At 35.8% G+C, this 23,510-nt stretch overlaps 1 protein-coding gene across 1 annotated transcript in view; it reads right to left on the bottom strand.

The window, feature by feature from the left end:
* LOC111055569 overlaps window positions 1-23,510 on the bottom strand; it is a 548,424-nt gene that overhangs the window by 64,604 nt on the left and 460,310 nt on the right. The window contains exon 9 of the mRNA XM_039422878.1: window positions 15,072-15,183. Coding sequence (XP_039278812.1) covers window positions 15,072-15,183 — 112 coding nt within the window. The remainder of the gene's footprint in view (window positions 1-15,071; window positions 15,184-23,510) is intronic.

Below are 23,510 nucleotides of genomic sequence, written 5' to 3' on the forward strand. Positions count from 1 at the left end.
TGATTAATAAGACACATTGGGCAACGAAACAAAACGTCGAAAGTACAAGAGAGCGTACAATCCGGCAACAACAAAAACAACAACAACAACAACAACTAGACCCCAGCTATTGTGTGACATTGGTGGACTGAAGCTCTAGTAGGACGTCGAAGCACCCCCACCCCCACACCACCAGGCGGAATAACAAGCGTCCAATGTCGGTAAATAATTACTTTCGCGAGCTTAGCTCGCTGTTAGTAGTTTCTCCCATTTCGCACACACCCGTCTCGTTGGCATTGTCTACTCTGAATCATAATCTGGAAAAGCCTCCTTGATAATGTAGAACCGCTAAGCTCCCTGCTAGATTTGTAGAGGTCTCTGTTTGTTCTAGTGACATGATGCACAAGCCTCCTGGTAGAGAACAGGTTGGAAACTGGATATAGGCCTACCGTATGATGCCAATGAGTAATATCCATATTCACATACGATATAGTAATTCAACTATACACAAATCATTGAGGTGATTGGGGGAATATAATTTTCAAATAAATTATAAATGGAATCTTTGAAATACAACTGTCACAAAAAAGTGGAAAATCTAGAGTTCTTAATTGTTATAAGTAGGTAATGTACTGTACTGTTGGATAATATTATTTTGGTGAGTATTGTATCTTAATTTTTATCAATTATAATTTTCAACCTTTTTCAATCACTACGGTATACAAAGTATGGATAAACTTGTCAAAAATCGTACAATGAATATTCTTCATCCATACAAGACAATCAATGATTTGAAGATAACCATCACAATATCATCACCACCAAATGAATCAAGAAACAATGTTCCTGCAAGCAACATAACAAATTATCAGGATAAATCTATTTGCGTAGGCTCCATACCTACTTGGTTTCAATCTCCAAGATGGTAACAAACTCATGTTATCACCCAGGAGATACAAATCCAGCATCACATGTATCTTGATTTGAGTGTTGCGCTCATTTTATCAGAGCACCTTCGCTCTCAGTTCAATTTGCAGAACGAGGAAATTCCGTGAGTTGGATCGCCCCGGGCTGTCTAGCAATAGATACAAACTCCAGTAATCAATCCGAGTCTACTCGTTTCCACGCTGACGATGCTCGAGAGGCGAGTGACGTCATGACGTCAGAACGCCTTCAAAGGAACTTTACGCCGTGCCTCGGGCGCACTGTTTCTCTCATCCACTTCACCAGAACCTGGCGCTTCCAACTATCGACGCCCGATATTGCTACCTCACATCACAACTAAACATGTGAACAGAACGGCAAAACTGAATCAAAGGAATGATTTGCTAGCTAGTATGAATATATTACCATTCAGTTCAAAGTGCAGCCACTTGAATCCGTATGAAAATGCTGGATGTTTGAGCTGCATGTTGGAAATGTAGAAAATAGAGAGAACACTGAATGACACGAATCCATAGTTTCGTAATTCCGAGGGATGAAAACTCAGAAACATCCAATGAATTCCAGTAACAAGATTACTAATGCCCTAGTAAACCTGACAAGAACGTTATTGGTATTTCAAAATACAATTTCAACATACATTACAAGAGAAATGATATTTCAGAGAGCTTACATATCTATCATATTATCAGTAAATCGTAGCTACTATAAAAAGTGCATCGTTATTCTATATTTGATTGAAGGAATAGAATTATTTGGCTTAACTGCATTTAAAAAATATCTTACAGCAGGATAGTGCGAGTTCCATTCTCTTCGGCTGTTAATAGCCTATTCTCTTTGAAACAGTCGAAAGGCGAAGAGATATGAGTAATATAATCAAATGATTGATTTCAGTCAACATCAAAATAAAATGAACTAGATTGATGAATTAAGAATTAAATGTGCCAGATTGCACATCAGCAATACAGTAGCCCAGCTTTCAAATAGTGAGGGTGATAATCCGACCTAAAAATTGAGTGGATGAAGATTTAAAAATAATTATTTTGCTGGAAACTGTGGTCATGCGTTGTTCAGGGATGTTCCTAGTTATCAAACTAGGAGAGTGACATCTGATTTACTAAGACTTCCTAAATCGTATACCACTTGTTTCCAGAAATCGTTTGTATTTCTCGGCCCTAAGTTTTTCAACAATATTCCTCTTGAAATTAAGAGAACACAAATCGACTTGTTTTTAAAACAAAAGTTCTTGGATGGCTTAGAGGTCTTATGCCTGACTATCTAGAGACCTTATTCAATGTGGCTTCTTAGTTAAAATACTCTGATAATGGTGGCTATGCATTGGCAAAATGAGCTGGAATTGGAAAGTGAGCATGGTTAGTGTGAATGTGTGAGTGATTGGTTGCTAATTTTTCTTTCTTTCTTCTTTTTATATTTTTCTACTTCTCTATAAATTCATAAATTATCAGATATTCATTCCTGCTCGCAGACGTAGAGTTTTGTACTCTCAGCAAGCAGTATTTTTCTATCCAATTTCACAAATTAGTCCTGGTTTAGCATGTTCGAATTCTTGTCTGATGTTATTGTTTAATGAATTAGACTTTGTCACGTGGTATTTTAGCACCTAAAAATATTTTGAAATGAACTAGTGAATTTTAATAGAATTATAAAATGGAAAAGAAAGTTAACCTAGTCAAAGAACCACTCAAATAAAATCGAATGTTGTTAGCGATAAAGAATAATCGTATTATCTAAAATGATAAGAAAAAACATGTATAACTGTGATTCAACAACTAATGAGGATCCATTGGCAGATTTAAAAATTATAAAGCGGCTCATTTATTATTGGCAGATCATAAAAAATAACAGTTTGCATGTACATTGAGGTTAGAATTATTTGTTTACACTTTTAAATGAATCAATCGATCTAGAATAAATCGATAGTTATTTGAATCAATACCTAGCGAATCAGCTGATTGTTCGATCAACCAGTATAGGTTGAATTATAAAGTTTACTCACAAAAGATGTATTATATATATTAAGGAAGGTTTATGTATAGAAATACGGACAATTATTATTGCTGTATAAATATTTATTACAATCTAAAAAGCACGAAAATCAAGAGTATACAAAACTCATATAAAAAACTAAATGTATATTATATGTTAACATCGTATATCGCGATTTATTTATCAAAATAGTTCAATCACTCCATATATTTATATAAAAACTTTCATTTATTTTTTTCTATTATAAAGTTGAAGAAGCCCTGATTCTGAAGCAACCAATTGTATTGAGTTTACTAAATTAAAAGCCAATCAAAAAGAAGCTTACAAATCGTTCAAGGAAGAGATAAAATTTTTCTGAAAACCACTTTCTTCTGGCTTGTGATCTCGTTCTGAGAGGATGCACATGGAGTTTAGGGTTCTTTCTTCCTTTAAATTTTAAAATTATCAAGCCAATCCCTCTTTTAAATGTAAACTATTTGTAATTAATGTTAAATTATCTGTGAACCCAGTGTTGTTGAAGAGTTCTTAATTGTAATCAATTCCCATAAATACATTTTAATACGGAAAGAAATCTATAAGAAATCTGGACCACGCGCGAGCCCAGCAGAGACGAAAGGGACCTGTATAATTAATTATTGGAAATAATTAATTCAATCTACGAGACCGTCAAGAACATCATTAATGTGAGTGGTAGATCAAACGAGCTCGTTATAAGGCCTTTCTGTTCATAGTTGGGGAATAAATCAAAGCGCTATATAAATTAACTTAAGACAAGGAAATTTAGCAGCGTGTTAAGTGCTATCATATAGTTTATAAGGACATTTTATGAATTTATTTGATATATGTAGGAAGCTTACTTCCATGCATGGCACGGACTCATTAAAAACCCTGAGATTTTATTTTATAAATATCAATTTTATTAATTATTATTTGCTAATTGATCAAAGTATGTCATATCAAATCTATAGACCGAACAGGTTTTAAATTGTAGAACTCTGAATTGACTGGAAGTCCAAGCATCAGTATTAAATATAATATATTTATAGTCTTTAAAGCTCACTATTGTGATTGCTAGTAAACCTTGTGATAATTATTCAAATATTATAAAAGAATTTATTTAAAGAAAATTATAGATATAGAATATTTTATATATATATATATTGTTTTATGGGAATATATTTTGTGTTTTATGTCAGCATACAAATCATAGAAGTTTATTTTATCCTAATTCATCTCGTGATAAACAGTTTAAGCTGTCTTGGTACCAAGAAATATTCGTCTGCAACATATAAAATTATTAAATCAATTAATATTGATCTTGTTAAGAGCATTCAGTATTTATCATCCTTTGATGATAGTCACATTGGCCTGCCAGAAAAAATATATTGATAATTATATTAATAAGGTTCCAGTTATATCATATAAGGATCCAGAGAGCTTCAAGAACTGGCGTTGTAAGCTCTAAGGAATTTCAGAAGGATAAATTGGTGAATACCTGTATTCATGACAAGCGTTTTAAGGATCAACTAGAAAAAACCATAGTTGGTCTTTATTATTCTCTATTGTGTACATGGTTACTGATAATAAGTCATCAACTATTCTTTTGATTTCCTCATTGGTATTCTTCAAGAACTTCATAGAAGCAGCGGTAAGAATTATTAATCACCAGTCATTGAACCCTGTGGTGATTAATTATATTTGGAAAATTCATGTATCTACCACTGAGCTAAAGCTGCGGTTTGAACCCAGCAATTTTGCGAGCCGGACGGCCTTAACTATTTGTGAATTTATTCGCAAATTAGGGACTTTAGCAACTGCTCTTATAAATATCAAGAACATCGCATCCTCTATAAAGGATTTGCAATTTACCACTTCACATAATAATGTCACCCAACCAGTGGGGCTAAGGTCTACATCTTCACATAATGGCTTCACAACATGGGACTCTATCATAAGAGATGACCCTCCAAGAAGCACGTCTTCACAACTTTTATGTACTTTATAAATTATTACCTTATTACTCTAATATTGTTAAGCTGTATTATTTTTTCTCATAATTTGTAAATATTGTGAATTGGATTGAATAAAATTTGAATTTGAATTTTTAGGTTCTCTCAGTGGTTCTTCAATTGGTCATCATGAAGTATCCATAGTATCCAAGTACACATAGTTACGGTCTATCAATTTCGAATGGTAGAAGAAAAATGAAAATATAATATTTGAACAAAAACCAGCATTGTTTTTCCGGAAATGTGCTTTTATTGGATTTATGGCTTTATTGAAAAAAATGACGAGATTACGTTTTTTCTCCCTAGCACAAATTATCATTGTTCAAGATTTTAACAAGAGCCAGCATTGTTTTTCCGGAAGTGTTATTTTATTGGATTTATGGTTTTATTGAAAAAAAATGACGAGATTAAGTTTTTTCTCCCTAGCACAAATTATCACATTGTTCAAGCTTTTAACGGAAGAGAAAGCCAAACTAACTCTAACAAAGAAAATTAAGGCTGATCAGCTAAATATTATTTCTAGTTGATATTAGAAGGGTAATATTGGCCTTCTTTCCATGAGATCGTTCTATTATGTTAGAGATGTTTCAGAAAAAACTGCTCAAAGGAATAAATTCATTTTCAAAGCTGTTATTGCAAGTAACAAGTAGCTCAGTATTCAATCCGACTTGAGCTCCGCATTATGTATTTCTCATTCTGTCACTTCACAGAACGGAAACGCGCTGCAAAAATCAAAATCTACTCTTTATAACACGCTATTTGCATGCAAATGAAGACAATCTTTTCGCTGATTGTTCGGAATTTTACCGGAAAACAAACGCATACCACACTTGCGACGCTTGTGTGTGTGAAATGTAAAATAGTTGGCAGTGATACGAGCGCAGTAATGCGATACGAAATTGGGAAAGATAGCTGCTGGTCGGGGAGGGCATTTGGCATTAGTACCGTGGCAATGCATACTGAAACAACGCCCGGCATCCCGGCACTACTAACTGCATGTATTGGTATTTGTTGCCAGCGGTGTGGCAAAGGAATACAAATGGTCTGACCGCAATAACGCGGCAACATCAAGATTTCCGTGAATCGCTTTCAAATTATTCCGTGTATCGCTTCCGACAACAATTGGTCCAGGTCCGCGCCATTCGCTCTCAGCTACTCAATTATTGGTCGTCGTTTCATCCCAAAACGACCTCGATTTTTCTAATGAATCTAGGTGTTGGCGCAACGAGGTCAGTTACTACACACTTTTTTACAACCAATCGAAAAATCGGAGCTATTGGTGTGCAATGTAAATCACGTTTAGAAGAGAGTATCGGATTTGACAATCCATATAGACTGAGCTGAATTTTTCCATATTGGAAATTCCATCAGTAACATTCGAATGTGAATAGGGTAGAATTGCATCTGAAAAATATTTACTATAAGGTCACCTGAGCACTTCTTTTATTAAATAATTTGACTCATCGTGATTATTATCTTTAATTGTTAGATCAATTGAGAATTGAAAGGGAGAGAATAAAAACTAATTTTCCAATTCATTTGAAAAAACAGAGTATTTTGGAATTCACATGCTAGCAAAATATTTCTGGCACAGATTTTTTGAAAGGGAGAGTAATAACAATAATAGTGAAGCGATGAACATTATTATGTTAAAAATTCTGAATACGAAGACAGCAGGATAGAAAACTGCGATTTGAGCTCCCCTTGATGATGACATCCAGTTCTGCACGAATAGGAACACTTTTACTGCAGTCTCTTGTGGGAGTAATGCAACAACCTAGGAAGCGAAATCGTGTCCTCCAACTTATAAGACCAATCAGAGTCGTACGTTCAACGTTTTCCTCACTGGGATTTCCTCTTATTCAACTCGCTAGCACAGTTCTTTGGGCATGCATGCTTCGATAGACAAAATACAATACTAGTCCGGATGTTCTTTCTCAATATCGAATCTTGTCAAAATTGTGATGTTTTAGGTATCACAATATTAAAATAATGCAATTATATTCTCAACTTTTATTAGTATATCGGGGTAGATTTTTAAATAGTATGACAGGGTAAACTTTCTCAAATTTTCCAAGAGAATAAAGTATTTCAATAGGGCCACCGGCCACTTGGATGTTAAATTATTATAGAAGATCACTTGCAACCCTTTCATATAAACTTAGAACTAGTTATGTAAATATGAGATGGGTACTGGTGATTTTATATAACAATTTTCAAGAGAATCCATCACTATGTGCAATTCATCAAAAGTACAGGCAAATTATAAATGAATACAATTAATTTCAACGATTGGAGACTAGTAAGAATTTTTGGTATGAGATGAAATGAAGCTATTTTATGAATTGAGATTCATATTTTCAACGAGGAGTAATGAAACGGATATTCGAAATACAAACTCTCATCTGCCTGAACGTGGAATTAGTTCATGACAATGTTATTTGATAGATATAGAAATATATCCTATAAGGTTATTTCGGAGTTGTTAATTGGATTGTATTATGTAGAAACAGCAAGATATTGCAAAATTTAGAACAGCGGATAATGATCTCAACTGCCAAATATCTATTATTGTTTTGTTGATTTTGTGAAATGAACAACTTGGCGGAAAATCATTTTGAGAAATTCGTTTTGAATTCCAATTTGCAGATGAATGAAAATAATCTGTAGCGGAATAAAATGGAAAGAGCAAAGTGAGTGTTATGGAGGTTTGGAGTTGTCAGTTGCAGGAGAGGAGCCATACCAACATGTACATCGCTCTAATGAAATTTCGACCTGATTCTATCCTTTGCAGCCAATCTAGAGACATGCATCTTCATCAATGCTACTCGCCAGGAGCTACACTCACGCACTATTCTGAACACTTGCCAAGAAGGATGAGTAAGACAAAGCGGGATGATGAGACAGCACGGAGACTGGGATAAATAAAGAGAGACGCAAAATAGAGTCGAAGAAACTCTTAGTATAGAGTAAAGAAAACTATATTATTATTTATTTCTCTTATCCCTGCTCTCAGTCAACACTGATACACATTCTCCAATATCTTGCTTCCGATACCGTAATATTTTATTTTAAATATGGGTCAAAATATTTCTTTGGGAAAGTTGTAATAATAATTATTGAGCTCGAATATCATTGGTTTTCTGAAGAGGCACTAGAAGAACTTTTTAAAGATTCAAGTATGAATATTCTACAATACAATAATTATTTTCTCCTTTGTTGGAAGCTTGAAAGATTACAACACACTTGAGACATACCTTTCAATACTCATCTATCAATTGAACATTATTTGTAAATATTTTCTCTCATGAAATTTCAATTTCTTAGGGAAAGAAACTTCAAAATTAAAAAAGAAGAATTGTTTTGGATTTTTAGATAATTTTGAACAGCTAAAAATCTTCCACTTACTACAAGAATAAAAATAAGATTATTGAATGCAATACGTAGGCTATATTTTCAAATAAATTAATATAATTATGTATTTGCACTAGAAACTTTCGCATTTAAAGTTTTTGATACTATCCTATCCGTAATAGGATATTCAGGAATCGTGAACTGTGTCATTCGACTTGTTGAAGTATTACCACCAACATTAAAAAATAAAAAACGTACTCAGAAATTGCAAGAAGAAGCATAGAAATATTGAAACTTGGATGTTTTACTTGTATTTTGGAAATCTGAAATGATACTATCAAACATTCTGATTATCATTGTGGAAAAAATAATACACAATATTTTTCCACCCAACTGTTCTTTGTAGAGTCATTAGTTAGAAATTGTTGTGGTAATCTGTAGAGACTAAGATAATCGTCCACTAACTCAAAGTAGTGTACCCTGTAAGATAGCTTACTGGCTTTCTGTGACCTACACGGCTCACAAGTACTAGCATCTACTTTAATAAAGGCTTACGTTTGATTTAGATTAGGAGAGCATTTAAATCACCCAGGTTTCACTTGATCCTCTCAGATTCATGAGGTTGCCCATGGCCATTCTCGACCGCTTGAATCGGGCTAAGAATGTTCTACCTTTATGCTATAAAACGCACGTTCCCACCAACTATAGACATTCATCTCCTGATTACAGTTACACTCATGAATTAACTTACCTTTCATCCGAAGTAAATATTTTATGAGCTTAAAATCCATGTTAGCAACCTTATTGGAGGTTACAGAATTTGTGCAAACTTTCTGAATAAATAATGATAGAATGATCATCATGATCATTATAATGAAATGATTGTTGAATGCATAGTAGAAACTTGAACAATCATAGCTCATGTGCTAATGAACATGATTTCAATCAATGGGGCAATCATACAAAGTTTGTGTTTCTCAAATGGTTCCAAATTTTCTTAAATAACTCAATATTATTCGTTACAAGTGGTAATTGAGTGGAATATTTCTAATCAATTTATTAATTCAAGCCATATAAATTCAAAATTTATAGTTTTCATGTTTATTTTGGACTAAAATTTTACACGTGAAATTCTAACCTTATCTTGGTCTTTGTCACCTATAAATTTGGAATAAAATAGCACAAGGACTACCTTATTATTTCATCTACCAATGTGATTACATTAGTTTCATTTGCATTGTAAATACAATAATTAACATTGATTGCAATAAGGCTCTACCTATACTACGGCTAGAACTTGGAAGAATACTGCTGTACGGGAATTCCCTAAGTGGCGAATTTCTAGAGAAATCTTAATCAAAGTTCAATTTCTACGCTTATTTGGAATGTCACATACTTTTAGAGCTCCTTTCTTCAAGTATGAAGATTTATGGAGTACAACTGATAATTACTCCATCCATTACTTGTTGCACGTTCAAGGAACTCAGACAATCCATTATGAGCCGTTATTCTACGGTTCAAGAAAAATTGGGAGTAACATTCCGCTCTATAAATAAGAAAGGTAAGGTATCAAATCACACACTTCACTGCTCAACATTTTCATGGTACAAGTGTTTCATTTCCAGATTGTTGAGGTGGAATTACAACGGGTCGCATCCTAATTAGTAGTTCCATCATAGCAGATCATAATTCCCGTCTACCACTCAGTAAGGGTGGTTGAAACTTATTGTTTACTCTAGTCTAATTAAAAGATGGTGTACCGACTATTTTAACGAAAAGTAAATTTTTATTCCTAATTAAAAACAAATTGAAACTGTTTCTGGTCAGATTCTGTTCCGCTATCATCGCTATCTTTCGACTGCTTCTCTCGTTCCATCCTCGACAAAATATTCTTCGCGTAACAGGATAGCTGAAGCCTATCTTGAGAGCCAGCTCAAGAAATAATGAGAAAACGTACAGAAGTTCATTTCTAATTAGCCTGGGGAATTAAACCAGTCCATCCAACTTGAAATTATTAATAAAGGTTGAGTTGGATATCGAAGCTTACATCTGTTGGATAGAGTGGTTTCAAACAGTTCTAAACTCCGAACAAACAGTAGACGAGCAAAATATGTCACGTTTACACTCTTCATAATTTGTCATGATATGACTATTTCTTATGAACTATCGAAACACCTCACCAATTATCCTCTTTTATTGGCTGAATCGTTTTCAAAGTTTTATCTGAATAACCTGTATAAGTACCTTTAAAGTAGGGAATTGAAAGAGTCCTTATGAGGAAAAGTCTTGTCATAGAGAGTTCTGAACTGGAGAAAATGTAGGTACCATTGTTGTTGAAAGCCATTCGTCCTAAAAAAATGATGGTTGAACTCCCTCTTTACAATATGCTATGCATGTTTTGAGCTGATATATTATGAGGTGTTCGTGAAAAAATTATGTGAATAAATGTTTACTCATAGTTCTCAATATCATATCAAAGTATCACATTATTATAATTTGGCACTGGAATGAGTTGTGAGAAATTTATTCTGTAGTTTCTCGGATTCTCATATCATGGGTATTGTTTGCTACTACTATGATCAGAATATGGAAGTATTCTAGCCATGAATACATCGAACAACGAAATGATTCAGTAGTCTGACACTTATTCCATTTAGAAAACGGGAAATATATTACGTACAAAGACTGGCAGAATTTGGATAGTAGGTGGTACGACAAATTAGAATATAAAAGATAAGAGAGAAGAAAACAATGTAAGTGGATAGGGGAGCTGTAGACGGGGTGAGATTTACAGCTTGTATTAATTTGAACACAGAGCTTACACAAAAGAGATTGAACATAAATCTAGAACAATCTTTTACTGTTCAAGGTGAATGCGGTCTGGAAGAAAGTGAGAAGGAGATTTCGAGTGCTGGGGAGGAAAGTGGAGATGGGAGAAGAAAATAAGATTAAGTCCAAGCAATATCTTGGTATCCTGTCTCCGTTTTTGTCATTGCATAGCGATTTGCTTGGAGGAGGAGAACTGTGTATGGGCAGGGAGTGAGGAAAGCAAGAAGTAATGCGTATATGGAGGAGGAGGGATGTGAGTGTGTGTGTGGTGGGGGGGAGGGGTGAAGCGGTCACCCCTAAGCACCCTTGTCGATGTCGTCCTCCAGGGTGCCAGAATAAGACTTATGAGATCCGGGCAAATGAATGGCATTAAGCGGAGAGTTCGCGCCGTGGGAGAGTGAGGGGGAGGAGAAAGAAGAGAGAAGAAACGGTCGGATGGAAAGAACCGCCGCGAAGGAAAAAGGAAGCTGCAGAACGCACAGAACTATAAGTCATTCTGTGAAGAGGAGATACTGTCGTCAATGTGCTTCGGGGTAACCGAGGCACAAAAAAAGGGCCAGCAGAGGGAGGGAGGGGGGCACCAAGCCACCTACCAACACAGTTCCGGAGAGGAGGGAAAGGAAAAGAAGCGCCGCCAAATCTGAGGCATAAGGAGACCGAGGTTAGGAAGTTTCCTTTTCTGATTTGTGGCTGCTGCCGCTCGCTCCTTTGCTACTTCCCTTTCAGCGATGCTTGCTGGCCCTGGCCCTGGCAATGCTGAGCAGCTCCCAGCGCAGTACAAGCCGCTCCGCTCCCTCCGACACAAATCAAGCCCACTTGCATTTGCCGACCACTTCCAGTACCAGGGCAGACACCGTTTAAATATTGTGGTGCCCAAACATCTAAATAGCATTGTTGAAAATAAATTTGTTTAATCTCTCATCAAAACAATAAACTTAGGTATGAGTCATTATGATGTATTCACTGTTGATAATTGGAAACTTCTGCTTCAAATACGTTCTTATTGTTAATGATTTATAATTCTGTGATGAATCCATTTTATATTGAAAAATACTGATTTCTCACTTGCGAGTGAATTTAGTGTTCAAGTGATTATTATCATTAGGGCAAATTATGCGATTAAAGCTAGAAAAGTGCTATACCAATTCCGAATTGATTGTGGCTGACATAATATTTGCCGTATAGTAGAATATTTGACTATATAACATGTAGCTGGCATTATATTTTAACATTGACACAGTTATCTTTAGTATGATTCACAGAAATTTTATGGTCTACAAGCATAGTGGGAATCATTATGGTCTTTATTATGGAAACGGATATTGTTCTTATCTTATTCAAGATACATCCTCCAGTGAATTCTTGCTCTTCTAGGATTGGATGTACCGTCAAACATGATCCACAAATTCCAAACAAAAATCAAGAACTCTAAATGAAATCCGATAGTTAAGTTTGAGAAATGCAAATAGAAAAAATCAGGAGAGAGATTCGTATAAAGGTCAATGGGTTTGAAAAACCAAAGTTTTAAATTATTTCATAAAATCGTTAATGAGTTTTATATTGCCATATATTAAACTAAATTTTAGTTTTAGGCCTACTTTACTTTATGTTTACTTCATATAATGTGTGGTTACTATTTTTCACAAATTGGATATTATTTGGAGATGGAAAGAAAGCCTTCAAGGTCAAGATACCAAAACCGAGCAATAATATGCTGCAAAGTGAAAAGATCAAGGCCAGTTGGAAGAAAGTCGGTCATCAGGAGTCAGACTCCACCCGACAAGCATCGGTGTTGCACAGGTTCCCTACACGGGCTCTATACAGTATTTTATCGGAAAACGATAAGCTTGCTGTTTTCCGGCCAGTAGGGCAACTCGGAAACGAGCCGCCGGCCTTGTTTAACTAAGCGCCTCTCCACTATCCCAGATCCGAGATCCCATCGCTTTTCGCCTATTCCCTTTCAGCTAATTTCAGCTCTTCGTCTACAAACAGTGCTCACAATACTCATGAAACTCATCTCCAATAATTGAAAACCTCTTCTCGTTCCAAGATTCGTCGATTCTTATCGCTTTCTATTTTGCTTTGGCCGTGTCTGTTTCCATTGCAGAAGCAGCTACCCTATTTGCTGGACTGTGAACGGAATCACCAGTTTGCATGGAAGTTGGATTGATATAAATGAAGCAAGATACTCCCACTAATTAGATCCACAATTCGAGCTACCCATTAAGAGAAGATTAAGATACTATCAATCGTTCGATATACGATATAACTTGATGTATAACGATAACTTGATATATACGATAACACGTATAACTTGATTTTGTAATTGAATTATCACGTTGATAGATAATCCATTCGCAAATTTAGCAGCATATTATTCAGTGAAAAAAACAAAAGAAAACTTTTCTCATCACGTGATTTATTATTTGCAAAATCTACATAATTTATATCATATTTCTTGAACTTGAAATTTATTATGTATTACATAGTTTCAAATCCGATTATATGTTTCCTCAGCAGGCCAAAAACTGAATGGAACTTGGTGAGAATGCCTAGAGAACTTACAATGATTTGAATTAATTACTCCCATTACTTTCCTCATGCGGCTCCATTAAAGGAAAGTGAGAATGATTCAAAATTATTATTCCCTTTTTACAATAAGTTCAGTTGCAATAATCATTGGAGAATGCTTTCTCAAAGGTGTCCAATTATAGTTTGCTTGTAAGCTTTCGAATACCCCAATGAATTGAACTATTGTATTGCATGAGAAAAAAGATAATCTTTTCAGAATACATGGAATTCCTTAGAGGATACATGATTTGCTATAGATGAGTGAAAAATGTCAATATTGATTCGGGGATTATCATCTCCAACACATTCAATTCAGTATTTTTGACTTCAACGACCTCTGTTTTCAAGTCTTTGTTGAATTTGAATACCCTAGAAATTCATTATCAACCATTAAAGTTTCATGATCTCACATGAGATGCTCTCTTTATTGTTTGTGGAACTTCAGAATGCACTAATTCACTCCTGCAGATATGGCAGGGAAGCGGCAAGTTCTATTTATGCAAGATGCTTTATTGCTTTGCTGAGTGGTGAGCACAAGGTGGAGATGGAAATGGCGAAGAAGAGGACAATAAGGAGGGAAGAGAGAGGAGGAGAAGGAGGAAGAAGATGATGAGGAGGTGGTGGTGGCAAAGGAGGTTGGATAGGAGGAGAAGGAGGAGGAGGAGGAGGTGGAGGAGGAGGAGGAGTTGTAGGAGTAAGATGAAGAGGGGAGGAGGAGTGTGAGGAGAAGGATGGGGGAGAGGAAATTATGAGGAAGAGTAGTTAATGGAGGAGGAGGGAAAGGAGTTGGATAAGGAGGAAGAGGTGGTGGTGGAGAAGAAGGTGGAGGAGGAGAAGGGGTAGATGAGGAAGAGGATCATAGAGAGGGAAAGACGAGGTGGAGGAGGAATTGATGAAGAGAAAGGATAAGAAGAAGATGAAGAGACAGAGTGTACTGGGGCATGAGCGTGCGTGCATGGCTTGCCCAAGACCAAATGACGGTGTGCCCTCTGCTTAGGTGTGCTGGTATTAAAACTGTGAATCCCCAACCGCAAGGTGCGTCTTCGAATATTAACAGCCATAAATCCCAAGCTGGAATCCGACTCAAGGGATAATTGCACCGCTTGCCTTTACTTTTGATATATACTGCCTTCACTTCACCTCTTACATCCTTCACACTAAAACTATAATAACTCTTTACCTAAAAAAAAGCTGGACGAATCTTTTATATTCCCAATGAAACCCATTTGAATAACTCTTAACCTAAAAAAAACCTAGACGAATCTTTTATATTCTTAAGGAAACCCCTTTGGTCCAACATTCGTGAATAATAACAAATGAGAACTTAGCACTAATTCCAATATTGATAGTGGTGTAATGCAAGGATAAAACATCACTCACCATGTGGCTGATTTGAGCGTTGCAGGGTTGGCCTCGTACTGGCAGAAAAGAAGAATGTCAGTGCCCTCCTTCTCTGTGTAGTTTTCTGGAGTCACCGTCACAATGGGAGGATCTGCAACAAATCCGTCAACATCGTCCTAAAATAATTGATAATATCGTATTCCCTGATGTACTGGATAAAGGAGCCAAAAATACCCCAATTATTGGAAGTGTGTTAAGGTACTACAAACCTTGATCAAAATGATCATTACAAGGTTCAAAGTACATGCAAAATACAAATTGATATTGAACTAAGCTTCCTTCAATTTTATAATATATGATTTGTTATATTGCATCAATATGAATAAGTAATGTAGATTGAGTAGATGTTCGAAAATGTTATCCTCATTTTTTACATTTCCAGGATAGAATGTATAGAATAGATGTATGTAGTAAAATGAGGCAATCCCGATGTAGAAAAAGCATAGGTAAGTTTAATATTTTGTTCTCCCAGAATATTACTTTTTGTGTCATGTTGATGTCTGATTGGATTGTTTGCTCACTATGATATCTTGTCAATATTGTCTAGTGTCTAAAATGTTTTTACGTTTGCCATGAAATGTCATTGATAATAACACTATCAAGCTGTTCATGTTCTGAATCTCAGGCGATTTAATCAGAATTTATTACCTTGTATTTTTTCTGAAAAATACTCATATTTGAAATATAAATATTTACACTGTTTGTGGGGACTAAAATCAAAAGCTGCGAAGTCCAATTCCATAAAATCCAATTCCACCAATCAGAGTCCGTAATTTAGTCATGTGATCAGTTTCAGTGATGGCCACATGACCGAATCGTTCTATTATTGTTTACTGTTTGTGAAAGATTGTCAAATCAAATCAATTAATTTTCCACATTGCATTACAAAAAAAAGTATGGTGATTTGAGTTCTATTCCTTGCATTAATTTAGGTGTAGAATATCGAATGAAAAAGACTAAGAAATTGTCAAAGACCACAGATTTATTGATACGTAGAAAGACCGGTTTTGGTTATTTACACCATTGTCAATCTCTGATGAACAATGTTTAATAACAAGGTGGTTAAATCTGTGGTTTTTGACAATTTCTTAGTCTTTTTCATTCAATATGAATAATTACCACAATATAAACTTCTCAACTACACAAAAAGTGTAGAATATCCATGGTTGTTCTTGAGTCGTGTTTGATAATAATTGTGTTGTATATTAGCAAATAGGTTCATTTTATGTTCCCTTATATATGTCAGAATCGTTTTAATAAATAACTGTCTTAGATTAAGCACAGGGAGGTCCGGGAATAGCAGCAACGTGGGGTACCTGGATTCTTTTTTCAGGATAGTTTTAATTATTGTGCGTTGAGTGACGGCCAGTGGCTCCAGGCAAGCGGATGAAACACCTCCCCAAACTATTATTCCATACTGCAATATTGATTGGACATATGCATGGTAGATCCTCCTACACAATCTAATGTCTAGTACCTGGCTGAGCTGAGAGAGTCCATACAACATCCTTCTAAGCCTCTATTTGACATATTGGATATGGGGAACCCAACTCAAATGATGTTCAAAAATAACCCCAAGATATTTTTATTGGTCAACTCTCATGATTGATCCAAATGAACAGACTGAGGATTCTAAATCTGTACATGCATGCATTTTCACCTGCCTTGTGTACCAAAATTTTGAGTTATTGAATAGAATTTAGTCTATCTTAAGTAAGTAATTTTCAGTTCCCATAAAGATAGTAAATTTATTCTTGTTCATTGGCAACTTAGCCAGCATTTCTAAAATCGTTATAATTATGATCAGAATCTTATTAAAGTCCTTGATCCCCACGATCCCACTTGGAATTATCTATTCTCACGACAGATCTAGACGCCAGAAGTATGCTGAATCAATCCCATAATTCTAAACTTGCAAAAGGGAAATAACTTTTCTCTCCTAGTTTCCTTCTTGCTTGAACGTATCACCTTCCTTATTTACTGAGGAGAAAGAGAGTGGACGAAGAGAAATTCACCGGCGATCGGGTAAATATTTCAAAGTATGATGGTAAAACTGATCAGTCTGGAAGCCTCTGAAAACTAGGAGAGCGATCATTCTAATCCCAGCTGTCATAGTGTTAACTGTTTCTTGAGATTTTCTTACAATTTCCAGTAATATGTTTTCGTTTGGGGGTACATTCTCATTCTCTCCAGGAGATTGATTGTCCAAGTGAATCGGACATCTTTTGAAGTTACTTTAAATGTAGGCTAAGAGTAATATTTAGAGGTAAAGTCCCCCTTATAGAATATACTAATGGGATAGCTTGAGATAATTGACGATTGATTCCCTCTATACTTCGGATCTTCAATACCCCTTTTGGGTGAGTATTTTCATTATTGTCATTGAATATGATTTATAATTTGTAAAGTGTTCGATTTATGTATGTTAATAATATTATTTCCTCATAGGAAGCGGTGAATTGTATTTATTTGATGATCTACCTAGATCATCAATTGAATACAATCCTATTAGATATTGGTAATTATTATGTTTCTAATTCTGTTGTAAATTTGTCATCAGGTTTCTGTATCGGGCTGAGAATTTCCATTGTAAAAGGGCCGGCGACTTCTTCCAACCATGGATGGAATCGTACGTCATTGAACGCTGATGAGGAGAGAACAAGACTAACTCCCTTTTGGATCTGTCGCCGCGACGCCTGAACTTTCCTGGAGGACGACCAATCATCTTCACCCCTTCATCCATCTCCGCTAGGGACTCCGGACATCGCGACGACAACTACAAGATGAGTACTTGATCTTTCCCCATCAGAATTCAATGTGTCCCTTAAATTTTGGTCTCTTAAAGACGTAAATTTGGTCTCTTAAAGACAAAGATAATCTTTAATTGAAGAAAGTATTTATTGTAAAGTGTTGTTCGAATTTAAATATTCAATATAGAGGCAATCAATCGTCAAATGATTTTTTATTTCGGATTCCTCACCACTGGAATAGTACTAGAAATTTCACTAACCCCTCCACCATCGGGGTCTCGCATGATTTCCAAACTTAATTATAGTTGTCTGAGAATTTAGGCTCTCAAAAGACACTATACTTGAGCCTGTAGTAAATTGTCATTACTAAATTCTTTTTTTTAACCCTTAAATACTTTTTTCATTTGTAATAGAAAATTAAAGCAGTAAAAAGGTTGGTAGCAAAATCAGCGAAATCCAAAACTTAAAAGCAAAACCAGCAAAGTCCCAACTAAAAACTGCTGTAACCACTCAACAAATGAGTTTTTAGTCATAATACTTTGTGAAAGATCCTTATCAATAATTTAGAATTTATAGAAAAAAATTCAACCTTTGGTAAAACTACGTCAAATTTTCTTTTGACTATTCTGTGAAATTCACTCATGTGAACTTCGCAGTTTTTGTTTTTAGCCCTAATATTCGCAATATTCATACTCAAATTTCACGAATTATTCTAACACATTCAACATTCAAGTATTTTGATAAGGCTACTTGAAATTTCAGTTACAAAAAACTTGTAGAACAATCAGTTATATTATTTCATTCCAGACACGGCCATTTTCCTGTTATTTTGGCCAATGTTAAATGTGAAGAGCCGTATCTGAAATATATATACGTTTAATGAAGGGTACTAGTAATTCTTTATTAGAATTAATAGAAAAAAAATTCAGCCTTTTACCTTTGGTAAAAACACCTCGAATACCTTTGGTAAAACTACCTCAAACTACCTCGTAAAGGGTACTTGTAATATTATTCCATTCAAATATAACCACAATTGGAGAAGATTTGATGGAAACGTTAATCAAGTTGAAGATAAAAGTGAACAGTTATGCAACAAGAGAGTAATTTCCCGCACGCAGTCTGAAAAAAGACAGCAGGTACTCATATGACTGGTCAGCGTATGTAGAATGGATTTCCCAGATTTGGTACGCAACGCACGGTGCAGAAAAGCGGATTCCAAGAGCGATAGGTGAGTATTAAAAATGCAAGGGAGAAGCTGGCGAGAAGTGAGAGGAGTGAATGGATCCCAGGAGGACACCGTGGTTAGGATGTCCGACTGATTCACGAGACCATATGCTAACTTGCAGGCTGCTGGTATATCACCGCCAACCGGAAAAAAGCTGTGAGCATAAAAGGGAGAAATAAGAAATGAAAGTGAAACAGATAAGGGGAAGAGAAGTTAGGAAAGGAGAGAGTATATTCGTAGGTGATGGACGTGCAGGAGAGCTGAAGTGTTATAAAGAAAGTGGAAAATGTTGGACGAAGATTCACCGAGGAAATATCAGGGCAGCAGTGTTTATTTTCGACCTCCACCTAACTAAAAAGTTACTTTGACTCGTTCTCACACACTTTGGCGCACTCTTTCACACCCGAAGCCGCAATCACTGCTAGTGACACGTAAAATAGCAACAGATGGGTGTGAAAAGAATAAGAGACAGAGTCATGGAGTAACAAACGGGAAAAGTGAGAGGAGAACAGGTTTGGAACACAGGCAGGGAAATGGTTGAGCCGCTGGAACCACCAGATAAATAACTAATCTGGACGGACGTTTTTAATTATTCACAGTTTGCGTCCAGGACTTGTCAACACCTGCCTGAGCTACACTTTCGCAAACTCCTGTCACAAACTAAACGGCACGCCTAGTAAATGAACGAGCAGACGTCGTTTCCCTACTTTGAAAATTCGAATTTCCCAAAGTTCTGGAAGATTTTCATTCATGTTCAATCCTAGATTATCCGAAATAGAAGAAAATGAGCTGATGACTATTTTCTCTCCAACCTGTCTTTAATAGTTGAACAAGATTCCTGACTATGCATTAACAAAAATTGTCACTATTATATTTATTATATTCGTCATTTCTCTCAATCTAGTCGTGTATTGAGACGCGACTCGACGTGACACCGACTTGACTCGAGTCTGGTAGTTGAGTTGATATCCTATTATTAAAATGTTAACTTTGAGACGAAGCTATCACGTGTAGACATTATTTGTAGACATTACCTATATATGATCATATGATATGACATTCATCAGACCTTGATCACGTCATGTCACGTCGCGTTGCGTCTCAATATGCGACTATCCTAAGCAAAAAGTCTCACTCATAAACTGAAAGGGTCTTTCTTATGCTGTTCGAAGTTGTTCTGGTTATACATGTTTCAATATAAATTTCTGGAAACTAAGGATGGAAAGTGTTACATTATTATTATAAATTCATTGGAGTGGAAAGAATTATAAGCTTGCAAGAGCATTGCATTCAAATAATTCATGCTTAGATGCACTTCTAAGAAACGAAAATCCGCAGGAAGTAGAATTCCAAGTAGCTGCCTCTCAGAATTGGGTCAAAATAACACGTCGACTCCAAGTTGGGAAATGCATGTGAATAGAGTGATAGAGGACGACAACCAATATTCTCTTGGAGAAAGCCAGTGGCACGAGGGAAGCGGCAACTTACAATGAGTAGTAATGGGAGCAGTATTTCAATGGATTAAGTTGGCACGGCACACCCAAAGAAGCAGAAAGAGAAAGGTAGTGGAGAAGAGAGAAAGGGAAGGAGATACACGGAGGACTGCCACCACGTTCGTAAATTTCAGAGTCCTCTTTCTAGCGGATAGATTCAGGGCTCAAAACAATACGTGGCGAATACGGAGTAGGGCAGCTCGTAAAACTTATCTGCATCCGAAATCTTAAGTAGGCAAGAGAAATGTCGGCCGAGTCTTGCAATCTCAGAGGTGAGAACATAGAATCAAGTTCAGGATTAGAGCGGTTTCTACACATGTGACTCTTGAAAGTTTCAAAGCTGAAAAATGATACTTAATCTGGATATTCGGGTTTAACAATATTTTTGAAGATATTAATGATACCTATTTGTTTTTCCAATGAATTGGATTAGTATTTTAGCACAGTATTGGTGAATTGATCAACTATTGTTATTTTGTTAATAACACTGTCAATGGTGAATTACAGGAGTAAAGGAATTACAGGAGTTTCTATCCTTCTCTTAATGAAATATATCAATTTAAAAGCATATAAATAAGAGCAGAGCAGAAGAAAAATATCAATTTTGAAAGCATAAACGTAAAAGCATATCAATTTTAGCTTCGGATCCGATGTAATGTCTTCCACATAATTATCACTTGATATTATCAATCCATTCCTTGATAAAACGAGAATCGAGTGAGATGCATTTCTTTATTTAGATGAAGTGGTCTTTACAAACTCTAATCACATTGGTTTGAGTTATTTTCTTCATACTTCCATGATAATCTTCTTTATGACTGATATATTAATGAGGGTACAAAAATATTAGTCAATTCAAGAGTGCCTACTATTGTGAAGTTCTGTATAATAAGAAACATAAGCATCCGTTGAATAGAAAATGATGGGAAGAACCTAGGTATAGAGATGACAAAAATTGCACTCGACTACATCAAGAAAGAACATTTTTCCGATGACGAAAAGGAAGCCTGGATGAAAAAGTTCAGAGTTCTTAAAGGTGGGGGAGGAAACAAAGCAGAGCTCATCGCCTGTTGATGATAGAAATACATCAGGTGATTAACAATCCAGACGATTTTTGCTTGTAGAAACACTTTTGAATTAGCAAGTGATTGGAAGTGTTAATCAACATCAACGCTTTAAAACATTTTGTAATCCGGGAGGGAACGAGGAGATTAGACACGAATCCATCAATGTTCAGTCCATCGCGCAAATCATCCGAAAATCGTTTCTTTTTGAATATTGAAATTTTGAAAAGACCGTTCTATCGAAACCCCCTAGCTAAAGAAACATTTTACAATTTTCTTTATCATTTCAAAATACAGAGAAACTGTTGTCAAAATTCATTTCAAGCAGGATAGTTGATTGCTTCATGAAATGGGGTGAAAGATTGGAAAGTAACAGCTTTTGAAATCTTAAAACCTGAGTGAAATCAGAGGGATTGCATAAGGGGCTAGTTTCGAGATTTTCCAGGGAAGTAATATTCTCTCAAATGTTTTGAGAATTCCTTGTAACAAAGCAGTTCTGAAAAGTAACAACGCCCAGAGAAAGAAAGTTTTGAATGTAAAATAAGAGCTTTTCACTTTCACACCTTAATAGTTGGGAATGAAACAAGAGAGGATTCTGAATTGAAAATAAGTATTTTTTGTCCCGGTTCAGATAGAGTTAGATAAAATAGGCTTAGTTTCACGAAGACAAAGAATAGTAACTCCAACTACTTATTCAACTTCTTACTACATCTGTTGTGAGCGACTTTTTCACTTATTTTGAACGATCCAATGAGTGGGAGAGAGAAGTTGATTCTCTCAGATAAACCTATTCTTGTTTCCTCATCTCACATTGCTCTCTGCACTGCACTGGTCGGGTCGGTCCTCTTGCAGGAATCATGAAACAGGAGCGGTAGCAGCAGAGATACCTGCTAGAAGCGCACGTCTGATGTCTAATTAAAAAATAAAACTGCTCTTTCACATGCTACGTCTGACTTTAGAAACTAATTAAAAATAACTCACTCCCCCACTCACTCTGTTAAAAACTCTTACAGCACCATCAACTCCAACGTATTGCGTTCATACAGGACCTACTACGCCATAACGTTACCTTCCGGAAGAGTTTATTCTATTTTCGTATCTGTAACTATGGGAAATTACTTATGTTCCACGAAGAGTTAAGTTATATAAATTAGCTGCTGTTTATACTCGGTAGGACAGTGGATCGAAACATGATATACGAGATAGAAAAAAATTATCATTTGTCAATTCCGTAAATACTGAGGATTAAAAATCCGTGAATTTCGTTTGAAAATTGAGTAAAGATATCACTAGTAGTATTATTGTTGATTCAAATTTTTTTTCCAATGCGATTGTTCATAACAGACTAAGAATATCCAAGAAAGGTACCTACTTAATCAGTTTTAAACATTCTAACAAAATTCCAATTGTTAGATATCTACTTATGTAAACTCAAACTTCAATTCAAACTGTTCAAACATGAAACAATTGACAGTTGATTTTATTTGGAGCAAGATGTTCGACAATGGCAACTTCTTTCATGTTTCGTTTCAGGGAAAGGATTGGACAAACACTCGAACGAGGTCAATCGAGACGCAGTCGAAGCCTTAATGAAGGAAGCTGACGAGTCAAGCAAGCAACGGCAGAGAGCAGGCCACTTCAAGAGGCAAGTTTTAGCTGAGCCTCAAGCTCACTCTTTCACTACTTTATCTTCCTCTCCTAGAGGAAACACTGCAATCGACAAACGCGATCTGAATTAATATATTATCAGTGTTGACTCTATTGATTGATTTGCTGCTGCTATGCTTTGTGTGTCTTTTCAGATTCGTAGCCTCTTCGCCGCGGCGGACAAATCTTGCGCTGGTCCATTTGCGGCGCTACTCTGTTCGTTACGTGAAGTAAAGAAT

Source organism: Nilaparvata lugens, chromosome 3, assembly GCF_014356525.2.
Source record: "Nilaparvata lugens isolate BPH chromosome 3, ASM1435652v1, whole genome shotgun sequence".
Lineage (NCBI taxonomy): Eukaryota > Metazoa > Arthropoda > Insecta > Hemiptera > Delphacidae > Nilaparvata > Nilaparvata lugens.